This window comes from Sphaeramia orbicularis, chromosome 10, assembly GCF_902148855.1.
Source record: "Sphaeramia orbicularis chromosome 10, fSphaOr1.1, whole genome shotgun sequence".
NCBI classification, from domain to species: domain Eukaryota; kingdom Metazoa; phylum Chordata; class Actinopteri; order Kurtiformes; family Apogonidae; genus Sphaeramia; species Sphaeramia orbicularis.
In genome coordinates, this window is record NC_043966.1 from 49,154,052 (window position 1) to 49,177,438 (window position 23,387).

General features: G+C 38.8%; 1 protein-coding gene across 1 annotated transcript; it reads left to right on the forward strand.

The window, feature by feature from the left end:
- The first annotated feature begins 7,026 nt into the window (after positions 1 to 7,026).
- LOC115426858 (uncharacterized) lies at positions 7,027 to 21,989 on the forward strand. The gene is made up of 10 exons (XM_030145086.1): positions 7,027 to 7,214; positions 7,566 to 7,622; positions 8,198 to 8,254; positions 8,830 to 8,886; positions 10,188 to 10,244; positions 10,936 to 10,992; positions 12,887 to 12,985; positions 13,095 to 13,247; positions 15,240 to 15,296; positions 21,727 to 21,989. The coding sequence occupies exons 1-10, from the start codon at positions 7,095 to 7,097 to the stop codon at positions 21,808 to 21,810; spliced, it is 798 nt and encodes a 265-aa protein (XP_030000946.1). The 5' UTR covers positions 7,027 to 7,094; the 3' UTR covers positions 21,811 to 21,989.
- Positions 21,990 to 23,387: the final 1,398 nt, after the last annotated feature.

Consider the following 23,387-nt stretch of genomic DNA (forward strand, 5'->3'; position numbering starts at 1 on the left):
CTTACTTATGTCCAAATTGGGGATTTTCATCAGCTCACACACCAGTTGATTGGGGACGCCATTGCCTTTGGGGACCAAAACCACGGTCCCCGATTAGATTTCATTGTAGTTGCATTCAGCATGCTCTAAAATGGGTTTCTGTATTAAAATCTCCATTGTCCCCAAAAATCACTTTTTTCAGATATTTTGTGTGTGTGTGTGGTCCCCCACCCCCGATCTGTGTATAACTCTACATCGCCCCTGATGGATGTGTGTGGAACTGCATGACCCCAAAGGTAGGGTAATAGGAAGGATACACAGTAAATGATAACTTAGCAAAAATAAAGTCTGACTGTGAAATAAATATATAATGTATATTTATGTATTATATTTAGATAATACATATTTATCTAGGGTTATCCATAGCAGGAAATGTAGCTGGCACTGCAGTAGCAGCATATACCAGTGCTATCTGCTCAAGTCATGTGGACTTGTCTAGGGTTTGCTTAACTTTAAATAAACCTAACTTGCTTAAAGTTAAGTACAGTTGTGAGTCACACTTTGTAAATTTTGAGAAACGTAATTCTTTTCACAGACTTTCAAGTTGCACTAACTTAGCAACATTAGCTAAGTGAATGTGCACTCCTATGTATTGCAAGCTATTGGAAGCGCATAGCTACCATTACTGAGCCTGCTTCTCCAAACCCTACTGTAGAAGTTGACTGCTGTCAGCGTGAGTCAAAGATAACACCAAATGCACATGACTGCATTTAATCTGTGTCTTCAGTAACTGGCAAGTGCGATACAGGACCCAAAGGAAAGTGAACCAGATCTCCATGCATTCTGACTGGATGAGAGTACACAGTACGGTGGCTCATGACAGTCAAACAGTATCATCATTCAGCCAAATGATCTACACCTACCAAGCAATCCAGACTGGAATGCATTAGTGTTCAAAGTCAGTACTGATATTCAGGAAGATATGATACTTGATACCATTTTTGACACCACAAGGGAGAAAATGATAACAGATTAAAGGAATAAAAAAATATTTTTGATAGTAAGAACAATGCTGAATGCAGTTCTCTGAGGTGTATCAATGTGTGTCATTCCTAAATGTGTATCCAGCTGGTTTATCTTGCTTTAATAAAATAATAATAGTAATGCATTTACATATGAATTTGTTCAGGAAATTTTGTCTATGCAAGTAGAGCTATTTTTGTTATGTTATGTTGTAAACAACATCTTGTTTATTTGCATTACCCCTCCATCACGAACCAGTGCCTACCTATAACCTCCCCAGTATTTAAGGTATTCTAAATCCTGTTACGCAGTTTCTAAGCTAGTCACCTACAGTAAACATCTCCTCACGATCTGCTAGCTGACTGTCCTCTGAATATGCTCTGAAAAAGTTCAGTCTGTGTGAACAACCCAGGCTGCACCAACCAGCCAGTCACTGACAAGAGGTACTGGGGGTTTGCATGCATGCACATGAAGTGGGGGTGGGAGAGTAGAGTAGATGAGAGAAGTTAGCTATAGGAGAGCGAGGACGGTAACACCGACAGAGAGACAACGAACAGTATTTTTTTGAAATTTGATATGGCTGACACAGGACCAAAAAGGAGACATTCAGGCGCTCATCTGGCCAAGAAGAGGGAAAAGGAGAAGGAACGAGCCAAGTCCTGTATTTATGCGTTCTAACCCTTATATGCATTCACGTCAGGGAGCACGAGAGGGGGAGAGGCAGAGATGGGGAGGGGCGAGAGACTATGTTTTGTTTGATAACATTTTTGAACGTCAACAGATGTGACGTCAGCCAACCATGCTTAGAGTACCTTTAACCTTATGACTTTTTTGTGACTGATTACATTTTTTTTGTCATTTGTTATGCTCCATTGTGTTTGCCTATTCCTGACATGATTATGAATGAAACTGGATCCATTGAGTTCCCTGCCTGCCATTTCCTGCATTGGATTCACCCAGGGGCATAGCCTTCATTTCAGAAGTGAAGGGGACAGATTGTTCAGGAGCAAGATGATTATAATCCTATAGATATTTCCTTAACCAGTTATAATGTCTCCTCACCTGTGAAGCCTCTCATTGACAGTCATCGCTGCTGCTTGGTCCCTGTCCTGATCCCTGAGGACTGCCTTCTGTCTGCTCTTTCTATTGCAATTATGGGCAATAAATATACGCAAAGAAAATCTAAATTGAGGGTAGAAATTAAGAAGAGTAGTTACAAAATATCTGTGGATATTACTCTAATTTTCACTCTCATCCTATAGATGTTTCCTTAACAAGCTATAATCTCTCCTCACCTGTGAAGCCTCTCCATGACAGTCATCACTGCTGCTGCTTGGTCGCTGTCCTGATCCCTGAGAACTGCCTTCTGTCTGCTCTTTCTATTGCAATATGAACAACAAATATATGTAAAGAAAATTTAAATTTAGCGTAGACATTAAGAAGATTAGGCATTAAATAACTTTGGAAATTCATGTCAAATTTACCTTCCAGCAGGACAATGACCCTAAACATAAAGCCAGAGCTACAATGGAATGGTTTTAAACAAAACATATTCATATGTTAGAATGGTCCAGTCAAAGTCCAGATCTAAATCCAATTGATAATCTGTGGCAAGATCTGAAAACTGCCATTCACAAAGGCTCTCCATCTAATCTGACTGAACTTGAGCTGTTTTGCAAAGAAGAATGGGCAAAAATTTCAGTCTCCAGATGTGCAAAGCTGGTAGAGACATACCACAAAAGACCTGCAGCTGTAACTGCAGCAAAAGGCAGTTCCACTCAGGGGGACTCAGGGGGGCTGAGTACTTTGAACATTGCACTTTGCAGTTTTTTATTTGTAAAAAAAAAAAAATAATTAAACCGTAAATTTCCAATAAAATATATCTATGCTTGTGGTTGTAACGTGACAAAATGTGGAAAAGTTCAAGGGGTATCAATACTTTTGCAAGTCACTGTAGCTTACATATGTAATGTCATTATTATGTTGCTGTTAGAAACATAGCATTCCATGACTGTACAATGCCAGATTTTTTTGTGACTCTGCTATAGTTGCTGCCTTCTAAACAAAAGAAATGTGTTGAACAAACAACTTATTCACAATAATATATTATGTAGCCATATTTTCAAATCTACACTCAACTTTGATGGACAAAGTTGCATTTCTGTTAAAAATGATGATACTTGCATAAAGCATTTTGATCTATAATACAAAATAAATAAATTATTATTGTGTTTGAGACAAATTATGATCTTAGATCCATAGCTCCATTTATGACTTTGCTGATTTTTTTTCTGCAAGTTACTAAAATGGACTTGTCTCTGTCTGTATGAACCATCGATGGAGCAAACCATGTTGATAGCTTGCTATTGCTAGTTAGCCTACATCGATCTTCTCTAGACCCACATGCCCCCCAACAACCATTTTAAGATACCTTAATGGGGAGGCCTTGTGCGTGTGCAGCCTTTTGTTGATACACAAATGATTAGAGTTAATTAACTTACTGACCTTCCTGCTTTATCAAAATAAACATTGTTATGTGTAGATTTTGGTTGATTTTGCATTCATTTATCATTGTTGCATGGGTGGAGTGCATGGTTGTTGAAATACAGAAACCTGAGAAAATAACCCACCGTATCAATAATATTATACTCACAAAAACAAAGGGATAGTTCATATACTACTCATTTATTTTCTTTTTCTTCTTCTTTTCCTTTCATCTTCGAAGCAGAATAAGAACACAGTGGGGACCAACACAGTAGTATTTGTTGTCATATGCTCTATGTCAGTTGTATTTAGTTCGAGGGACCCAAAACATTAAAGATGCACACTGTATAATGACTGACAACAATAAAGCCTCAAAACTCAAGAAACTCAATCTAGATGCAGAGTATAGAATTAGATCATTTTATACCAAAATGTGAAGAACTTGTTAGCTGTGGTTGATGTGAAACAGATCACTAAGGTTTGGAGTGATTCACATGGATCCAAATGGTCTGGGATAGAGGTAATAGGTTTTCATAACATGCATCCTTCGTTTTTGTCTTTCCTCAGCAGAGTTAATCTAATCTTGATTTAACCAAAGGTGAATGGAAGTAAGACTTATCAACATGCCATAAAGGGTATATAGCACTGCTGGATGAGTTTCAGTATTATGAAAATTGTAAACAATACTGCATATTAGGTGAGCAGTATTTGTGAATGTAGTTGAACTTAATACTACTACTACCACTATTACTAATAATAATTATTCTTTTAATTAATTAATTAAACACTCATATAACGCACAATTCAATCCACACATAACTACAAAGATCAACACCACCTCCAATAGCCAAAGCTAAATTTTGTGAAATCACGCACCACAGTCCATCCCCCACTCCGGACAGGAAGCGTGTCTCTTCCTGACAGCCCAGCGCATGCGCCACGGTCAATGTTGGAGGGAATGACAGCAGGATGTCATGAAGGAGTAACCTTCTAAGGTAGGCAAAACATTTTATTGCAATAGCAGGACTTTGTGCAGTGCGCCAACCGTGTAATGACTGTGACATCAGTAAAAATGTGCCGCTTCCGAGTTTCTGTTGAATTGGTGCAGATGACCGGACGTTTTAGCCCTGATGCTAATGACGCTAACGACGCTAACGTAGCATTAGCATAGCGGCGCTATGCAGGCTAATGGTAAGGTAAACTAGCGGAGTGAGTGACAGACGCAGGTGCACTAATTAGTTTGGGGGCAGATGAGTTGAGGGGTGCGCTGCGCAGATTAGCGTAGGTCTTTCTGAACTTTTTTTTGTGAATGTCGCTACAGTTTATGGTAAAAACTAATGATACAGTCTTTGGAGGAGGGAATAGCTCATTGAATTTTAAGTAGATTTTGCTGATTGCATTGACACTGAGATTTGCACTGAGATTTTCAATCAGTTATGGTTTAAATTTTGACAATGTGTTTAGTGTATTGTAATGAAAACACATTGTTCAAATTATTAAATTAAAAACTGTGTTCCAGGACTATACATCATCAGATTTTAAAGGGGATCTATAAATGACTATACTTATCTTGTGTGTATAATACAAATAAGCAATGTGTTTGATAGATTAGGGTTAATACTTCGATGATCTACACATTGTATTTGCTTTTTAAGAGGTTTTTATTATGAGGGTTAATAGTATGCATTAGTGTTTAGGTACGGCATCAATACAAAATTATGTCCAAGCATTTACAAAAGCAATGAATGGTACATGCTAGTTAACTGAGAATCTGTTAACTAATCTTGGTGACTCTCATAAATAAAAGTCTCCTCTCCAACAGATGAGATGGCTCACATTCGAAGTACAATGGAGAGAGTGAGGAAGAGAAAACGAGTCACTCCACAACAAGATGCAGAGCAACACATTCACTTGAAAATTGATAAGGCTGGACTCGAAGAGCGTTTTATCAATCTGCACAAAGGTTAGTTTTTAGATTTTTGATCTGATTTATGTTTTTTTTTTTTTGTATTAAGTCAGCACTGCATCTGATGCATATCTCATTTTTAATGGTAACTTTGTACAGGCTATGTGGATTGGGAGAGCTGGATTATGCAGTATTTTTGAGCCATTTTGGTAATATTTGGTTAAATTTTCTGTACATACATGTATTAATGAATCAGATGCTCAGAGAAATAACTCCACCCTACAATGCTGCCCACCCAGTATTTTTTTTCCCTGCTACAAGGTCATGCCATGTCTCTATATCAATGCAGAGTCTTCATGTCTGCATTATGATGTATCTTGTGATCAAAAAATGTCCGCACTTGTATTCATTACTTGTTGTATAATTGTGAATTTAGTAATACTCTGGTTTTGAAAACCTCCAAGGCACACCAGGACTTTTCTGATGGCCCACCATTTGGAAACCACTGCTCTTCTGATTTAAAATATGGCAGGCTGCTGTAGTAGATGAAAAATATTGATATGGTGTTTGCTTTTTCCTTATTTTAAAGGTCGGGGTGTTTTTGCTACTGAGGATTTCAGAAAAGGAGATTTTGTGCTTGAATACCGTGGCAACCTTCTCAAACAGGACAGCCCCCTTCATTTGAGGCACTATGATGACACTGAAGCAGTGTTCCTGTTTGATTTTAAGTGGAAAGGGAAAAGTTATTGGTAAGTAAGCGTGAATATGCTCCTTCCTTGCATGTGTAATCAGTAGGAATGCATGACATGGGCAGTTTTTTCCCCTTTCTTCCATGCAAATTAAATAGAAAAAAATTCCAATAGAAACCACTGATGAATATATTACCAACAGGAATGTTTAATGTAGAGACGTGTTGCAGGGATGACTTAAATTATCATACTGGTGTCATGCATCAAAAGATGTGAATGACACATTCTTGAAGCACTTTAGAAGAGTTTTTAAATTATTGAGATATATATTGTGTATCGTGATATAGCCTGAAATTATCGTGTCGCCCAGCCCTAATCTGTACAGTTTTATACACGAGAAAACTCAAATGAGACATTTGATGGTTAAATATGTTTAAATGGCTTAAACTCCTAAAACTCCTTCCTGCTTCACCTGATCTCAGTGAAACTCCGCACAGAGCGTGGGTGCTTCACGAGCATTTGGATTCTAGAGTTCCATGCCTTCACTGGCCTCATGTAAAAGGGATATTCACTCTAAATAAAGTACATTGTGTCAGGCGAAAATTGAAATATAGTGTAAATCTTCATTTAATCAGCCCCAGTAACAGATATTGTGATGCTTTCTCCTCTACAATAAACCCACAAGGGTTACCTTTGTTTTGATATTAAGATTATTCATATAGGTCTTGTAGTTGCAGAGATATTCTGTATTTTTCGTCCAGCTCTAGATTCATATCATACTTAAATGGCTTGCTCAGCGGTTGAATCAAACTTTCCCTTTTATCAAATCTTTCTTTATCCAAATTTTACATGATATTTTTAACTGTCTTAGTATGCTTAACAATGTATACAAACCAAGTAAGTAACTTTAACTCTGATCTTTATTGTTCTTTTTCTTAAGTCTTGATGCATCAGTTGAAGACAAGTCGCTGGGAAGGCTTGTGAATGATGACAACAAAAAGCCTAACTGCAAGATGAAAACTATTGATATTGGTGGGATGCCACATCTGTGCTTGTTTGCAATAAAAGACATTACCCCAGGTGAAGAAGTAACTTACAACTATGGGAATGCAGACTGGCCTTGGCGCAAGCAGGTACACCAGCATATCATGGATAATTGAATATGGAGCAATTTAACAAATGTTCGACTTTTCCTTTCAAATGATGAAAATATTACATAAGGTTAAATTGTGATAAAATTTGTTTAGGTTGTTTGAGTATGAATGTAACATGCTTTTCCATGACGTGTCCTGGAAATGGGTGGTATCCAGTTTTTGATGCATTTAAGCCTTGCATGAATTTAACTTGGTTGAACGTCTGTTAACACTGAGCAGTTAAAATGTTCCCAGACTTGACATAAATGGAGCCACCTTCATCCTCACACACTTAAATACAAACTTTAAGTCTTGTTGGTTTCTTAAATTGTATCTTGTTTCTGTTTCCAGCAGAAATCATCACCTGAAGTCAGCGAGCAGACTGTGGATGAGAGTGACAGACCTCAGGTAGGAGCCAGATTATAACACACTACTTAATCTCTCAGAGATCAGACAGTATTGGTTATCTGTGTTGTATATAGTGGGTCAGTGAGTATGAATGATGTCCCAGCACAGTCTTAAAGCAGCCCAAGTAGTCTGTGTCTGTAAGTACTTCTCATGTCTGTTGTTGGGATGGACTCTGTTTGTCAGTTACCACGCTACAAGTTTGGCTGGACTGATAAACTGGTGTCTAAAGGTTTCATCTAACGGGACGTCCCCAATTAGGTTTTGGTAGCAGGTGTGTGTGTGTTTTGAACGACCCCAAAAGTATGGCTCGACTAACAAACTGGTGTCAAAAGGTTTTGTCTACCAGACGTCCCCAATTAGGTTTTGGTAGCAAGTGTGTGTGTTTTGAACGACCCCAAAAGTATGGCTAGACTGACCAACTAAACTAAGTTTAACTTGGTTGAACGTCTGTTAACATTGAGCACTTACAATGTTCCCAGACTTGACATAAATGGAGCCACCTTCATCCTCACACACTTAAATACAAACTTTAAGTCTTGTTGGTTTCTTAAATTGTATCTTGTTTCTGTTTCCAGCAGAAATCATCACCTGAAGTCAGCGAGCAGACTGTGGATGAGAGTGACAGACCTCAGGTAGGAGCCAGATTATAACACACTACTTAATCTCTCAGAGATCAGACAGTATTGGTTATCTGTGTTGTATATAGTGGGTCAGTGAGTATGAATGACGTCCCAGCACAGTCTTAAAGCAGCCCAAGTAGTCTGTGTCTGTAAGTACTTCTCATGTCTGTTGTTGGGATGGACTCTGTTTGTCAGTTACCACGCTACAAGTTTGGCTGGACTGATAAACTGGTGTCTAAAGGTTTCATCTAACGGGACGTCCCCAATTAGGTTTTGGTAGCAGGTGTGTGTGTGTTTTGAACGACCCCAAAAGTATGGCTCGACTAACAAACTGGTGTCAAAAGGTTTTGTCTACCAGACGTCCCCAATTAGGTTTTGGTAGCAAGTGTGTGTGTTTTGAACGACCCCAAAAGTATGGCTAGACTGACCAACTAAACTAAGTTTAACTTGGTTGAACGTCTGTTAACATTGAGCACTTACAATGTTCCCAGACTTGACATAAATGGAGCCACCTTCATCCTCACACACTTAAATACAAACTTTAAGTCTTGTTGGTTTCTTAAATTGTATCTTGTTTCTGTTTCCAGCAGAAATCATCACCTGAAGTCAGCGAGCAGACTGTGGATGAGAGTGACAGACCTCAGGTAGGAGCCAGATTATAACACACTACTTAATCTCTCAGAGATCAGACAGTATTGGTTATCTGTGTTGTATATAGTGGGTCAGTGAGTATGAATGACGCCCCAGCACAAGTCAGCGAGCAGACTGTGGATGAGAGTGACAGACCTCAGGTAGGAGCCAGATTGTAACACACTACTTAATCCAGTGGTTCTTAACCTGGGTTCGATCGAACCCTAGGGGTTCGGTGAGTCAGTCTCAGGGGTTCGGCGGAGGTCAAGACACACACTCGACTCATTAGTCGGGTGTGTGTGTCGGGCTAGGTCTGTGTATGTAAACAAACGGCTTCGGAGACTCTTTCTCTGATTGACACCCAATATACGCAGTGTATTGTTGTTGCTTATAACACTACAACACATCCGGAAGTGTTTATAATCTCTTCGACTCGTCTGACGATGAATTATTTTCCACATCGTTGTTATGACTTTTGCTACTTCCTGTTAACCACGGAGGCAGCCATGTGTAGCGTTTGTTTACATTTTCAGTCACCGCACTGGTCAGTTACAATCATGTGACAACCGACGCACCGTCGCGGATGGAGAAAGAGAGTGGCACTTGCCAAGGTGAAGCCACGCATTTCTGAACTGGTCTGTCAAAGGCAACAGCAGAAGTCACACTGATTTGCAGTAAATATTCATTATTATTGTAGCCTGATGGAAATTAGGTGATGGGTGTGTGTTACAATGTTAAAAATGATAAATAGCATAAATACAATAAGTTCATTATTGGAATACATAAGGTTAAAAATTAAAACCATTTCAGTGTGGTAGTATTACAAAAGGTCATGTCTTTGTGAAAAGGTATGGAATTTGTTGTGACTTCATGCACTGTATTGGTTTTGTTCTTTGAACACAGTGATGTTAATGCACAGTTCATTTTGTGCACCAGTAAAACATATACCTGTGTCTTGAATTTGAAAAAAATAAAATTATATTTTTTAATAAAGAAGGGTTCGGTGAATGCACATATGAAACTGGTGGGGTTCAGTACCGCCAACAAGGTTAAGAACCACTGACTTAATCTCTCAGAGATCAGACAGTATTGGGTATCTGTGTTGTATATAGTGGGTCAGTGAGTATGAATGACGTCCCAGCACAGTCTTAAAGCAGCCCAAGTAGTCTCTGTCTGTAAGTACTTCTCAGGACTTCTCATTCACTTACAATGTTCCCAGACTTGACATAAATGGAGCCACCTTCATCCTCACACACTTAAATACAAACTTTAAGTCTTGTTGGTTTCTTAAATTGTATCTTGTTTCTGTTTCCAGCAGAAATCATCACCTGAAGTCAGCGAGCAGACTGTGGATGAGAGTGACAGACCTCAGGTAGGAGCCAGATTATAACACACTACTTAATCTCGCAGAGATCAGATCAATCATCAATATTTTTTAATAAAGAAGGGTTCGGTGAATGCACATATGAAACTGGTGGGGTTCAGTACCGCCAACAAGGTTAAGAACCACTGACTTAATCTCTCAGAGATCAGACAGTATTGGGTATCTGTGTTGTATATAGTGGGTCAGTGAGTATGAATGACGTCCCAGCACAGTCTTAAAGCAGCCCAAGTAGTCTCTGTCTGTAAGTACTTCTCATGTCTGTTGTTGGGATGGACTCTGTTTGTCAGTTACCACACTACAAGTTTGGCTGGACTGATAAACTGGTGTCTAAAGGTTTCATCTAACGGGACGTCCCCAATTAGGTTTTGGTAGCAGGTGTGTGTGTGTTTTGAACGACCCCAAAAGTATGGCTCGACTAACAAACTGGTGTCAAAAGGTTTTGTCTACCAGACGTCCCCAATTAGGTTTTGGTAGCAAGTGTGTGTGTTTTGAACGACCCCAAAAGTATGGCTAGACTGACCAACTAAACTAAGTTTAACTTGGTTGAACGTCTGTTAACATTGAGCACTTACAATATTCCCAGACTTGACATAAATGGAGCCACCTTCATCCTCACACACTTAAATACAAACTTTAAGTCTTGTTGGTTTCTTAAATTGTATCTTGTTTCTGTTTCCAGCAGAAATCATCACCTGAAGTCAGCGAGCAGACTGTGGATGAGAGTGACAGACCTCAGGTAGGAGCCAGATTATAACACACTACTTAATCTCGCAGAGATCAGACAGTATTGGTTATCTGTGTTGTATATAGTGGGTCAGTGAGTATGAATGACGTCCCAGCACAGTCTTAAAGCAGCCCAAGTAGTCTGTGTCTGTAAGTACTTCTCATGTCTGTTGTTGGGATGGACTCTGTTTGTCAGTTACCACACTACAAGTTTGGCTGGACTGATAAACTGGTGTCTAAAGGTTTCATCTAACGGGACGTCCCCAATTAGGTTTTGGTAGCAGGTGTGTGTGTGTTTTGAACAACCCCAGAAGTATGGCTCGACTAACAAACTGGTGTCAAAAGGTTTTGTCTACCAGACGTCCCCAAATAGGTTTGAGTAGCAAGTGTGTGTGTTTTGAACGACCCCAAAAGTATGGCTAGACTGACCAACTAAACTAAGTTTAACTTGGTTGAACGTCTGTTAACATTGAGCACTTACAATGTTCCCAGAAAAGGCCACTAAATAGCTTCATATTTGAAAATGAAAGTTTGGGGTTTTTTATCTGGGTTTACACAGACTTTTGATTATTCCACTACATGTGTTCCTAATAGGGCTGTCAGTTTTTCAAAAAAATCAACTTTTACAGGTCCTTTTAAATCCATCCAAATACGTGAGCCCACAAGTTTGTTTAGCAGCTGCTCCATGGTTTTGTTCCTTAATGTGCGCTACTGCAGTTCTCACCAGAAGCATTTCAGAAGCATTTCAGCAGTCGAGTGTTTTCCCCGCCTGATCATGTTTACTTGCTCAGATGTTTTTTGATTAGGTCCTCCTTCCTCGCTCTTGTGCGTCAACCATGGATAAGCAGCCTACGTAGTAAAATTGTTTTCTGTCTTTATGATCGTGAGTCAGGGTGTTTTATTTTGAAAATTAACCGGTTTCTACCCCCCTTTTCTATGTCTGACTTCCTGCCCGTTCAATCTGCTCTGTGTAAATTGTGTAAATAGACTTGCTGCTTAATGTCTGTGGAGCCGTGAGCCGCTTCTGGGATGAAGCTAAAACGTGCTGCAGCGCTTCTGGTGTAAACACGAACATTGACTGGAATGGGTGCATATCAGCTTGAGTGCTGCAGTGCAGCCATAAAGCAGTGCAGCCACGCCAATTAGCTGCTTTTTAGAAAGTCGACAAACAGCCTTATCTTTGTCCGTGACTTTGCCATCCACAGTGTAGAACCCAAAATACTTCCACAAGCTGCTTCTCAGATGTTTTGGTGTCGTGAATGTCCACTCAGGACGGCTTTCCTCGCTATTGTCCTTCATTTTTGCAGCAAAACTTCAACATTAGCTTCGTTTAGTGATAGATAGGGCATGCAATTATATTGATTTCATAGTGCGCCCTATTTTGGATCACACTGTCTGATGTACCTATTGAGACTGCAGCCGACATTTCGAACAGGTAATTACAGCTCGAACATGAACTTTTCACATCATGTCCCAACGAATGTTTGAAACTCAAATATAAAGTGCCCTTGTTCCTTTGATTTTTTAAAAAATTCAAATTCAACAAATGTTTTCTTAATTTATACTTTATATAGAAGTTTTGCACACTCCCTGGGATCTCTGGCACCCCCAACCCCAGGTGGAGAACCACTTCTGTAGAGAACAGCATGAATTTAATTTAATGAGCGTTCAATACAAGTGTGACAGTGCAGATTGCACGATATCAAAACATTGCAATTCATAATCAGCAATGCAGTACAATATTCTAGAGCCAAACCCATACCAACTTATGTTGGTATGGGTTTGGCTCTGAAACCACCAGTTTTCTTTTTCTTCACACAGTGCATAGGGTCTAAGGTTTGATACATTTTCATGTTGGCCAAAGAGTGTTCACTCACATGCTTACATATATGCTTTTTGTCTTTTAGCTGTTATCTGGTCCTGTAGATACATCAGTAATGGAAGATGAGATCAACTTCAACAGCAGCAATCCAGGGGCAAATAACAGCCATTTTTCATCTTTCAGTGTAATCACTATTACACCATTGCACATTTTTGACTGTAAAGTGTCTTGTTTCCAGGTAGTGTTTGCTTTGCTCAACAAGGTCTTACCTAATTTAATTGCTGTCCTCATAGTCTCGAATGGCCAAACTGAGAAAGCACCATGAAGAAAGCTTCAATCGACACAAAATTGCAGAGGAGCAGCGAAATGCTGAAGAAAGACGGCATACCGCGATTCTGTTAAAGCGTGCACGGCTGGCTCGGGAACTGGCAGAACTGGATGCTCTTGTGAGTAATGTGAACATTGCTGTCTGCCCAACTCATCATGTGTATTACCAGGAGATTCACTGCAAACCCAGCAGTATTGAATATCCTGTGTGTACAAGGGAACTGAACTTGAAGTAATGATTTCAAAATTCTGCTTAAATATTTGCAAGTAAATGTTTAATGATCAAATTAGAAGTAAATTTGAAGGTATAGGTACTTATTCAGTTCAATCAACTTAACCTCCTAATCAGATGTGTCACTCTGTACCGTGAGTAGCTGATGACAGCTGCAAATCTGGGGAAGAGGGCTGAATTAATTAAAAAAACTTGCTATTTAGAAGCTGATGTAGTTAACTCTATGTGTAGGCACAATTCTGTAGGTTTGCTTAAAGTCTTGCCCACACCACTACCTTATTTGTTACATGCCAACTCAGTTATATATACTGTGTACAACTTCTGAGTTGTACACAGTACACAATTGTCTCGTCTATCTTTTCACTGCAACTCTGTAGTCATGGAATCATAACTGTAGAAACTGACAGCTGTCAAACTCTGACATAGACAGAGGACAGAAGCAGCCCACCTGTAGTGTCAAAAATGTGGTAAAGAATAAGGTCAGTGTTTCTGAATACCAATACTACATGTATTTTGATTTATCTACAATATCAAAGAGAGATTAGAAAGTTACACAGTAATAATAATAAAAAAAGAGTATGAAGCATCTACACCAGGGGTCTCAAACTCCGATCCCTCTTCCAACACACCTGATTCAAATGATGAGCCTACCATCAAGCTCTGCAGAAGCCTGATAACGACCGTCAGGTGTGCTGGAAGAGGGAAACATCTAAAACATGCAGGATACCGGCCCTCGAGGATCGGAGTTTGAGACCCCTGATCTACACTGTCCAAGGTGCTTACCACGCCCACTCTGCCAACTGACAGAGACTTTTTTTAAAAAGACAATCATTCGATTAACTGGTGATGTAAGACCAGCTGCAGAAGCAACGCAGCGCTGTGTTTTGTCAAGTACAAATGGAAAACTTGCCATTGTACTCTATTTCAATCAGTCTTTAATTATTTTCCTCTTTAATGAAGAAGTGGAGCATTCTCACTCTCAGGCTTATTTATATTTAATATTGCATATTTAATTTATTTACAGGTTGATATATTTGCAGCTGTATATCCAAACAGGGAATGCAGTCATTTGCATTTTATTTTGATGAGTCTGTTTTCATTAAAAGTACTCTTGGCATCTCAGATATGGCTTTGACTTACAATTAAAAATTAAGAATTTAAAGGATAAGTTCGGTTTTTCGGTTAAATAAGGTCCAGGTGTCAAAAAAACGAACTTATCCTTTAATAATACCAAATGGATATCAGTGTAGACCCTAAAAATACAGAGACTTATTTTCTGTCTTCCTCTCAGTTATGACCACTATATGGAACCGCAGATTAGCTTCTCCTGGCATTATCACTGTGGAGTATTTGAATGTTTTGACCAAGTGAATTTGTGTGTGTAGAGGGCAAAATATAAGGCTGATCCACGTGCACACAATTTCAGCTGGACTGTTAAAATAAAGAGAACATTGAGTGCCGGTGTGTGTAGGCACTGTTTCATAAATCTGATTACTTTTTCTTTAGAGCATGCCATTTACATTTTTTGGGCACACGTGTGCTTTTAGTATAGATCCTGTGCAATGTTTTATAAATAAGATGAAGAACAGGAGGATCCAGCTTTCTGTGGCTTCAGCAAGGACACAGAGCCACATCCTTATGAGTTCTCAGTCTTGATTGGCTGAAGTGCGCTGGGATTCCAGAACATGTTTTTCCTTTTTTTCAAGACAGGGTACCGTGCCTTCTTTTATGACTTGCTGATTTTTACACATTAGTAAGAGTAAAGCATTATCAAAATTTTGTTTTTAATAACAATTGGTTTAATGTTACTGAAAGTTTCGTTATTGTACTTGAATAGAATATCATGTTTGCTTTAGTTGATTTTCTCTCTTTTCTTCAGCTGACTTCACAATCTCCCTTGGATGATGCCATTGAGGACGAGTGTGATGATGTTCAAGTATGTACAAAACTGACTGGGGCCAATGTTTACAATTACTCACATGTTCTTAATTAATCGAGCATTATTATAGCAGTGAAAGGGTTGCTATACATCTGCCTTTTTCTGAATGCAAACTGAATTTGAATATTGGAAATAGAAAGTTTGGTTTGTCCTTTTAGCCACTAGCCTCATCAGATGCTTCATCTGCGGATGAATCCACAATGGCCAGTGATTTAGTGGACAGTGGAGAGCCAGCAGCAACAACAAAGGTGACACTACTGCATTTTAACATTAGCTTGTTATTTGGTTTTCAGGAGTTTTCCACAGTATGGATAACATCAGTGTTATCATTTGACATCATTAATAAAAACATAATTCTAATTATCACTATTTTGTCAATTTTCATAATGCTGTTCAGAAATAAACTTTCTTCTTTATTTCCATAATGTTATTATCCGGGATGAGGATTGAAGTGTGATTTATCATTATGGTAGTGAATGGAAATTGTCAAAATCATGCCCTTTTAAAGGTCTGTATTGCCTATTGTTTATACAAGATTTATTCATACTGGAATGCTTTTATCCTTTTTGTTTGTCAGCCAAGAGCTCCTGTTATGTGTTCATCATCATCATCGTCAGCTTGTCCGAATCCTGAGGATTTTTCAGCGGATGACTCCAAAGGGAAGTCATTACGACAGAGAAAGGTATTCTCCTCCAATAATAAGTAAAGGTGTAACAGTATACAGAAGTCACAGTTTTGCGCATACCTTAACACAGGTATCACTGTTTAGAATGAGTTTGGTTCATTAATGTTTGACAGTAGTGCAGTTAGTGTTTTTGACCGACTTACAAATGAGATTTTTAAAAATTTTATGTAAAAAGACAATAAAACAAAGGACAATTTTTAAAAAATGTTTCATTAAATTAATTGCCTTTTAAATGCAATAACGAGACCAAGCAGATGACAACAGATTATAGAGGCTGATACCAAACTTAGCTAAAGCCACGGAGAACAGAAATGATTTAAGCCCTGCTTTAACTATCAATTGATGATTATTGGTTTAAATTTAGCAAACCTAAAGTCTTCAAAAAGATTGTTCTGCAGGTGGAGAGCTTAGAAACAAAAAGCTGCATCACCTTGTTTGGGAATGCATTAAGCAGTGAGCATACTCTCGCATGTGTCAGATTTTTATGTAAACAAAATAAAACAAAAAAACAAAAATAAATGTAATTTTAAATTACATTGTTAGTTTCTTTGGCCCTGCTTACTTTCACATATAGAAGCTACCCTAAAAACGGCAGGAATGTTGTTTATTAATTTTCTATTACTTTGTTCCAGTGATTGACACATGGTAAGTGATGCTGTCTATGTGTTAGCATGTTTGACATGTTTCCACTCTGTGGAACAATGCCAGCACAGCATCCTAACCCTTAGAGCTGATTTGAAAGCAGTGGGTGTGTCTTCCAGCTCCACTGTCTCATGAATTAGCTATAGTGCAACAGTGTCATCTTCTTTGTATTCATTTATTGTGTCATCTTTTGCTTTTTATGTTAAAAATGGCTGGAAAACAGCTTTGAGGCGCATTACTGCAATTTACTTAGTAGTGTACAATTTGATGTGTGAATTATCTCTTTTATTTAAATAAAATTTGGTAAATGTACCTTGTTTTCTCACATACAGCTAAAAGAGAGAAAGTTTATGTATGTGTAAAAAGTGCAGTCCATCTACACAGTGCAATAAACTTTGCATTTTTTTTTCCTCAAGGCCACTGCATGTAAGGAAAAATCCCCTGATGAATCTGATAACACAGACTACAATGATTCAGACTATGTTCCAGACACTGAAGGAAGTTATTCTGAGCCTGATGAGGACACAGAACTCCATCCAGTTGCAAAAAACCCTCTGCTATCTCTGCGAGATTCCCTTTTATCTTCAGCAAACCAAGCCATTGATTCTGGAACTCCTGTGAAAAACCCAACCAGAGACAACCCTAAGAAGTGGAACTCCAACACTCCAAGGAAGAGAAGGAGCTCATTTCCTCATTTGGGGAAGAGCAAGTCGAGCACTCCAAAGAAAAGCAGAGTCCAACATCTTTCTGACTCAATCAAAGTATGCCCTCCCTCAAAGTCTGGAAGTCGTCGAGTGTATAACAAAAGAAACTACTGTCTCTATTGCCTCAAGCCTTCTTCAAAAATTGGACGACACCTGGAAGCTGTGCACGGAAATGTAGAAGAGGTTGCCAGAGCAGTTCTACATCCAAAGAACTCAAAAGAGAGACGCAATGCATTAAATATTCTGAGACGGCGCGGAAACTTTGCCTATAATGCTCATGTTGTAAGTAAGGGAGCAGGAGAGCTCCAGGCCTGCTACAGACCTCGAAAAGCTAGATCTGCTGTTGAGTTTATTCATTGTTTTCATTGTCAAGGACTCTATGCCAAGAAGACTTTGTGGAAGCACATAAAAATCTGTCCAGCACGAGAAGAAACCGATGATGAATCCAGGACTGGGAAGCAGCGAGTTCGATCCAAATGTGCCCTTAAAACTGCTGTTGTTCAAGAGATTAGTGAGGGCTTGAAGAGTGTCATTTCCTGCATGAGCTATGATGAGGTCACTCTGACGATCCAAAATGACAAACTTCTGTTGCAGTTTGGACAACACCTCTTTGATCTAAATGGGTCAAGAAAGAACAGGCATGACTTGATAAGACAAAGACTTCGAGAGCTTGGGCGACTATTAGTAGTTGCTCAGAAGAAAACTCCTATACGGAAAGCAGAGGAACTCATCTATCCATCCAACTTCAACAGTGTGATATCTGCAGTGAAAGAGTTGGCTGGGTACAACACAGAGAACAACACATTTCGCACACCTTCCTTAGCCCTAAAAGTTGGCCACAGTCTGGGTGTACTTTGTGAGCTGGTAGAGACTGATAATCTGTCCACAGTTGACAGGGATGACAGCCTGGTGAAATATGCTCGCGAATTCAAGACCATTAAAAATTTCAGATGGAAGGCACTGATAACCAGAGGCGCAACAACCACTATGAAAGAGTTGAAGTGGAATGCACCACCAATTTTACCTTTCACTGAAGACGTCAAATGTTTGGACTCTCACATGGAGAAGGTTAAAGATGATGCTGAAAAAATGCTGAAACTCTGTCCCTCTGCAAACAGCTATGCAACACTTGCCAAAGTGACTCTGGCACAGGTGATCATTTTCAACAGAAGAAGAGAAGGAGAGGTGTCAAGAATGGAGTTGGCCACTTTCATGGCAAAGAAAACGTCAGAACTCAACAAGGACATGGAAGCCTGTCTCACCCCTCTTGAGAAGAAGATGTGTGATTTCTTCACCAGAGTAGAAATCAGGGGAAAACGAGGAAGAGGAGTCCCTGTGCTGCTAAAGCCATCGATGCTCTCAGCCATGGAGCTCCTAGCTGAAACTCGTGAGATGTGTGGAGTCCTCAAAGAGAACATTTACATGTTCGCTAGACCAGGTGCCTTGTCTGCTTACAGAGGGGGAGAATGCATCCAAAAGTTTGCAAGGGAGAGTGGTGCTAAAAATCCAGAGGCCTTAACATCAACAAGGCTGCGAAAGCACATAGCTACAATGTCTCAGGTACTCAACCTTCAAGAAAACGAATCAGACCAACTTGCAGACTTTCTGGGTCATGACATTCGTGTCCACAGGCAGTATTACCGCCTGCCACAGGGAACACTACAGCTCGCCAAAATGAGCAAAGTGCTTTTGGCAGTGGAGAAGGGGACCCTCTCACAGTATAAAGGCCAAGCCCTTGACGACATTGAGATTGACCCTGAAGGTATGGATGTCTGTATATTAGTACAATTAAGGTTAGATCACACCATGGCTATTGTCTCATGAGAAATGCATCATCACTGCTCTTTACCTGTAACAAACTCTTAATACTGTATTTGGTTATTTAAGTATAATGATAAAGAATCGTAACAATCTGTTTCACATTGGAGGAATGCAAATGTAGTCTGTCAAGTATTCTTTACATATTTTTCCTCATAGGCAATGTGTATATTATGTACAATATTAATATACAAAATTACTTTGTGTAAATGTGTAACTTAAGTAATGCAGGAAGTAGGGCTGCACGATTAATCGATTTTAAATCGAAATCGGATTTTTTAATTAGGACGATTTTTAAAACAGGGAAGTCGTAAAATCGATTTCATCTCTCTCGTGCCTGCGGGCCACGCGCTTGCGGGCTCCCGTAGGCTCCTCCTCCTATCAGTGACAGCGGTCTGTCCCAGAAGTCCGTGTAATGACCGGACTTTAAATGTGTTAATGAACCCGCAGTACTTATAGCAATGTAAGCTGTGGCTTCACGCACGGATCCCGCAACTGAAATAGAACTGCATTGGATCACTCATATTAACGTGGTCCACGCACGCACAACTGATGCCTGTCACTGACTTACATTGGTATCACTTCTTTGGGCCCAGATACCCAGGAAAAAAAAAAAAAAAATATATATATATATATATATAAAATACATATATATATATATATATATATATATATATATATATATATATATATATATATATTTTTTTTTTTTTTTTTTTTTTTTTTTTTAATAATTAATTTGGTCCTCTTACTTGCTAAATTTTTCATTCACAAATGTAAGTTCTGTAACACAAAACCAAATATTATTTATTTTTTGAAAGATGTTGAACTTTATTTAAAGCTGTTAGATAAATCTGGAAACAAAAAGGCAGGTATAAAAAAGGTATAAAAAACATAAGTATTTGCTCTGATTTGGACATTGTATTATAGTGTATTCCCCCTGGCAAACTTATGTTATTTTCTTGTTGTATACATTGCTTGTATACTCTACTTCATTCAATAAAGATTTAATTAAGAAAAAATAAAACTTCTGTGGGTTCATCACGTGATACCATCACAGATTTGAGGTCAGAGCAGTGCCTTGCATTGTGGGCTGCTCACGAAAACGACATGCTGACTTCTGTTGTCTTTTGTAGTTTTACCCAAAAATCGAAATCAAAATCGAAAATCGAGTTTTTAGAGGAAAAAATCGGGATTTTTTTTTTTTGCCAAAATCGTGCAGCCCTAGTAGGAAGTCCATAGTGAGTTTTTGTCTTAAGGCTACTACTCCTAAGGTTTCTTTTTTTGTACTTTTCTTACATTGTTACTTCAGAAAAAGTTGACTGTTCACAAGAACCAGATGTATCAAGTGATGAGGATGAGTCTGCCAATGTCAGCTCAGCCAGCTTCAGCTCAGCCACAGAGACCACAGCTGAAGACGACCATGAGGCAGAGGTGACATCTCCACTTCTCTCCACTTCCTCTGATGCCGCGCTCAATCAAGGTAAAAATAAGATAGGATTCATTTTTTGTATTAAGTGACAGTAATGTATCCAGTAAAACCCCAAAGTTGGGTATGATGACAGAATCTACACTGTAGTCAGCTGCTGTAGCAGTCCTATAGCAGGTTGTTGTGTTGGATAACCAGGTGGGAAGTAACAAAATACAAATACTTTGTCACTGTACTTAAGTAGATTTTTCAGGTATCTGTACTTTACTTGATTGTTTATTTGACGACTTTTTACTTTTACGCGCTACATGTGAACACAAATCTGTACTTTCCACTCCTTACATTATTAAAGAATAACTTACTTTTATTCAACTTCCACTGACATGACAACGGAACGTAAAAAAGACAGAACCAGAGACAACCAGACTTGTCACCCAACATTACATTACAGTGCCACAATGGCTGACAGTATCAGATAGACAGAAACCTGTGGTCCAGTCAGTCTTCAGCAACCTTCAGTCTTTTCAGTAACTTCTATCACCAGTAGTCACATTACCTTCACTGTCTGTGGGATAAAACAGCTCCATCACCTCTGGCTGCTGCTGCAGCTGCACGGGTTGTCAGCCTAAAACTGTGATTAATCAGATTAAAGTTTTCAGTCGATTGACAGCACTAATTTTTAGTTTTTTTCATTTTACCAAGTTATCAAACAAGTATTGTGTATAATTAACATAGTAAAAAATAATTTTTACTTTTGTACTTAAGTAAATTTCAGAGTGTGTACTTTACCCTGAGTGAAGGAGTTGAATCACTTTTTTTCAACTTTTACCAGAGTCTTTTTTCCACAAGTATCTGTACTTCTACTTAAGTACAGAGTGTGAGTACTTTTGCCACCTTTGTGGATAATTAGTAAAAGTAGTTAACATCTTCCACATTATTTTCAGATTAGTTCAAATTCATTTACATGTAATTTAAAATCACAAACTATGCCGCCTTTTTAGGAGTGTTTAAAAATTAAAAACTAGTGTAGTAAAACCTGCTACTCATGGTCTTCCATGATTTATCACTTGACCGCTGTTGTCCTTTCAAATTTAACGTTGGTACTGACAGAAGGGTAACTTGACATCACCTTTTCTCTTTTCTTTATAGAGATTTCACAGACACTTCTTAACAGAGACAACTCTAAACGTAAGTGGGATGACAGTGAGGTACGTGCTGTGGAAAGACACATGATGGACTTCATACACACTTGCAAGGTACCGCAAAAGATCGACTGTCTGCGGTGTATCAATGCAGAGCCTGACGCACTGAGAGACCGCAACTGGACTGGTGTAAAAAATTACGTCAGAAATCGAATCACTGCCTTGAAGAGAAAGGCTTGTGCTAAACAATAAGAACAGTTTTTGTTGCTTTTCAGATCATTGTTCACTTTATATTTCTCTTTTGGAGGAAATAGACTCAGCTTGTTATTTAGCTAACAGACAAAATCTTGAACTCTTCTGTTGTTAAAGTGTACTCTGGTAGAAGTATACTTGTTGATGTACACTGTTAGTTGGAAGTATACCTGTTATCTCAACCTTTTTCTGTATAAAAAATAGTGGCACTTTGAGGATGGCCCCTCCTGTTACCTAAATGGCAAATTATGGAGCCATTTGTATGTTTCTAGCCACAGAAATTGGTTCTCTGAGCTCTGCAGTCAATTATTTTTACTGACAGCACTGACCTGCTAGTCAAATTCTTGACCCCTGTACAAAATCTGTACTTTTAGAGGAGTTTCTATTTCCTCTGTTGTGCATGATGTTCACACATTGTGTTAGTAAAACACATTTTGACAGCATACCTTAGTTTGTTGGATGATGTTTATTTTTATGCAAATTTGATTCTGGTGCCAATGTGGCTAACATATTCAGTCTAAATCTTATTTAGAACAAAGTGTTTCCGATAGAATTTTATTGAATCTCAACTGTTGTTGATAGTCCTGCCAACATAAAACTTGTTAGTATGGCAAGGATTGGCCATTAGTTAAACCATTGTCCTTCAGTTGTTTTGGTTTATATTGAATAAGTTAAATAAGAATAAGTTAGTGCATTTCTTTAGATGTCAAGAGCTACTCAGGAGCAGTGTTGAGACTGAATTTGAGGGTTGAATATTCTCATAACTCAAACATAGCAAAAATACATGCTAAAATTACTTTTATAGATTTTTGTCCCCAAAGGAATTTGAGGCACCTAAAAGTGACTTTTATGAGTTTGTGTATCTGTGTACAGTTGAAGTCCCCAAAATGGACATTAAAATTATTTGTCCTCAATCTCAAGGTAAAAATTCTGGTTGGACAAAAGTTGTTTTAAACTAAAATCTGAGGTGATTTTCATAATCTGGGTATTCCTGGTGATACATCCCACTTGCTAGCATCTCTCTAAACCATTCAGAAAGTGGTGTTCCCGAAAGTAGGGTGTTTTGATGTGCGCCCCCAAAGAGGACATAAGTGAGTATACGTGTGTGTGTGTGTGTGTGTGTGTGTGTGTGTGTGTGTAGGAATGAGAATGGTGTGTATGGGGGACTGAGTGTTATGTTGTGAGTTGAAAGTTCAGCGTCCTGATGGCCTGGGGGAAAAAGCTCTTCTTATTTGTATAAACCAACAGGGCTACTGTACTAACCCCACCGTTTTAATCCTGCTCTTTCCGTAGAACAGGATGATGGGTATGATGAGTAATGTTGGCCAGTCTGCTCTTAATACACAACCAGTTTTCGAGGAAAGCTGATATATTTTGAGAGCACGCCGCTCTGACAGCTCAGGGACACGGCTTCTT

Excerpts from the sequence above, each read along its gene's own strand:
- LOC115426858 (XM_030145086.1), top strand. The coding sequence starts at position 7,095 with ATGAAAACTATTGATATTGGTGGGATGCCACATCTGTGCTTGTTTGCA. Across the intron at positions 7,623-8,197 it reads ATGAGAGTGACAGACCTCAG|CAGAAATCATCACCTGAAGT; the intron begins GTAGGAGCCAGA and ends TTCTGTTTCCAG. Across the intron at positions 10,245-10,935 it reads ATGAGAGTGACAGACCTCAG|CAGAAATCATCACCTGAAGT; the intron begins GTAGGAGCCAGA and ends TTCTGTTTCCAG.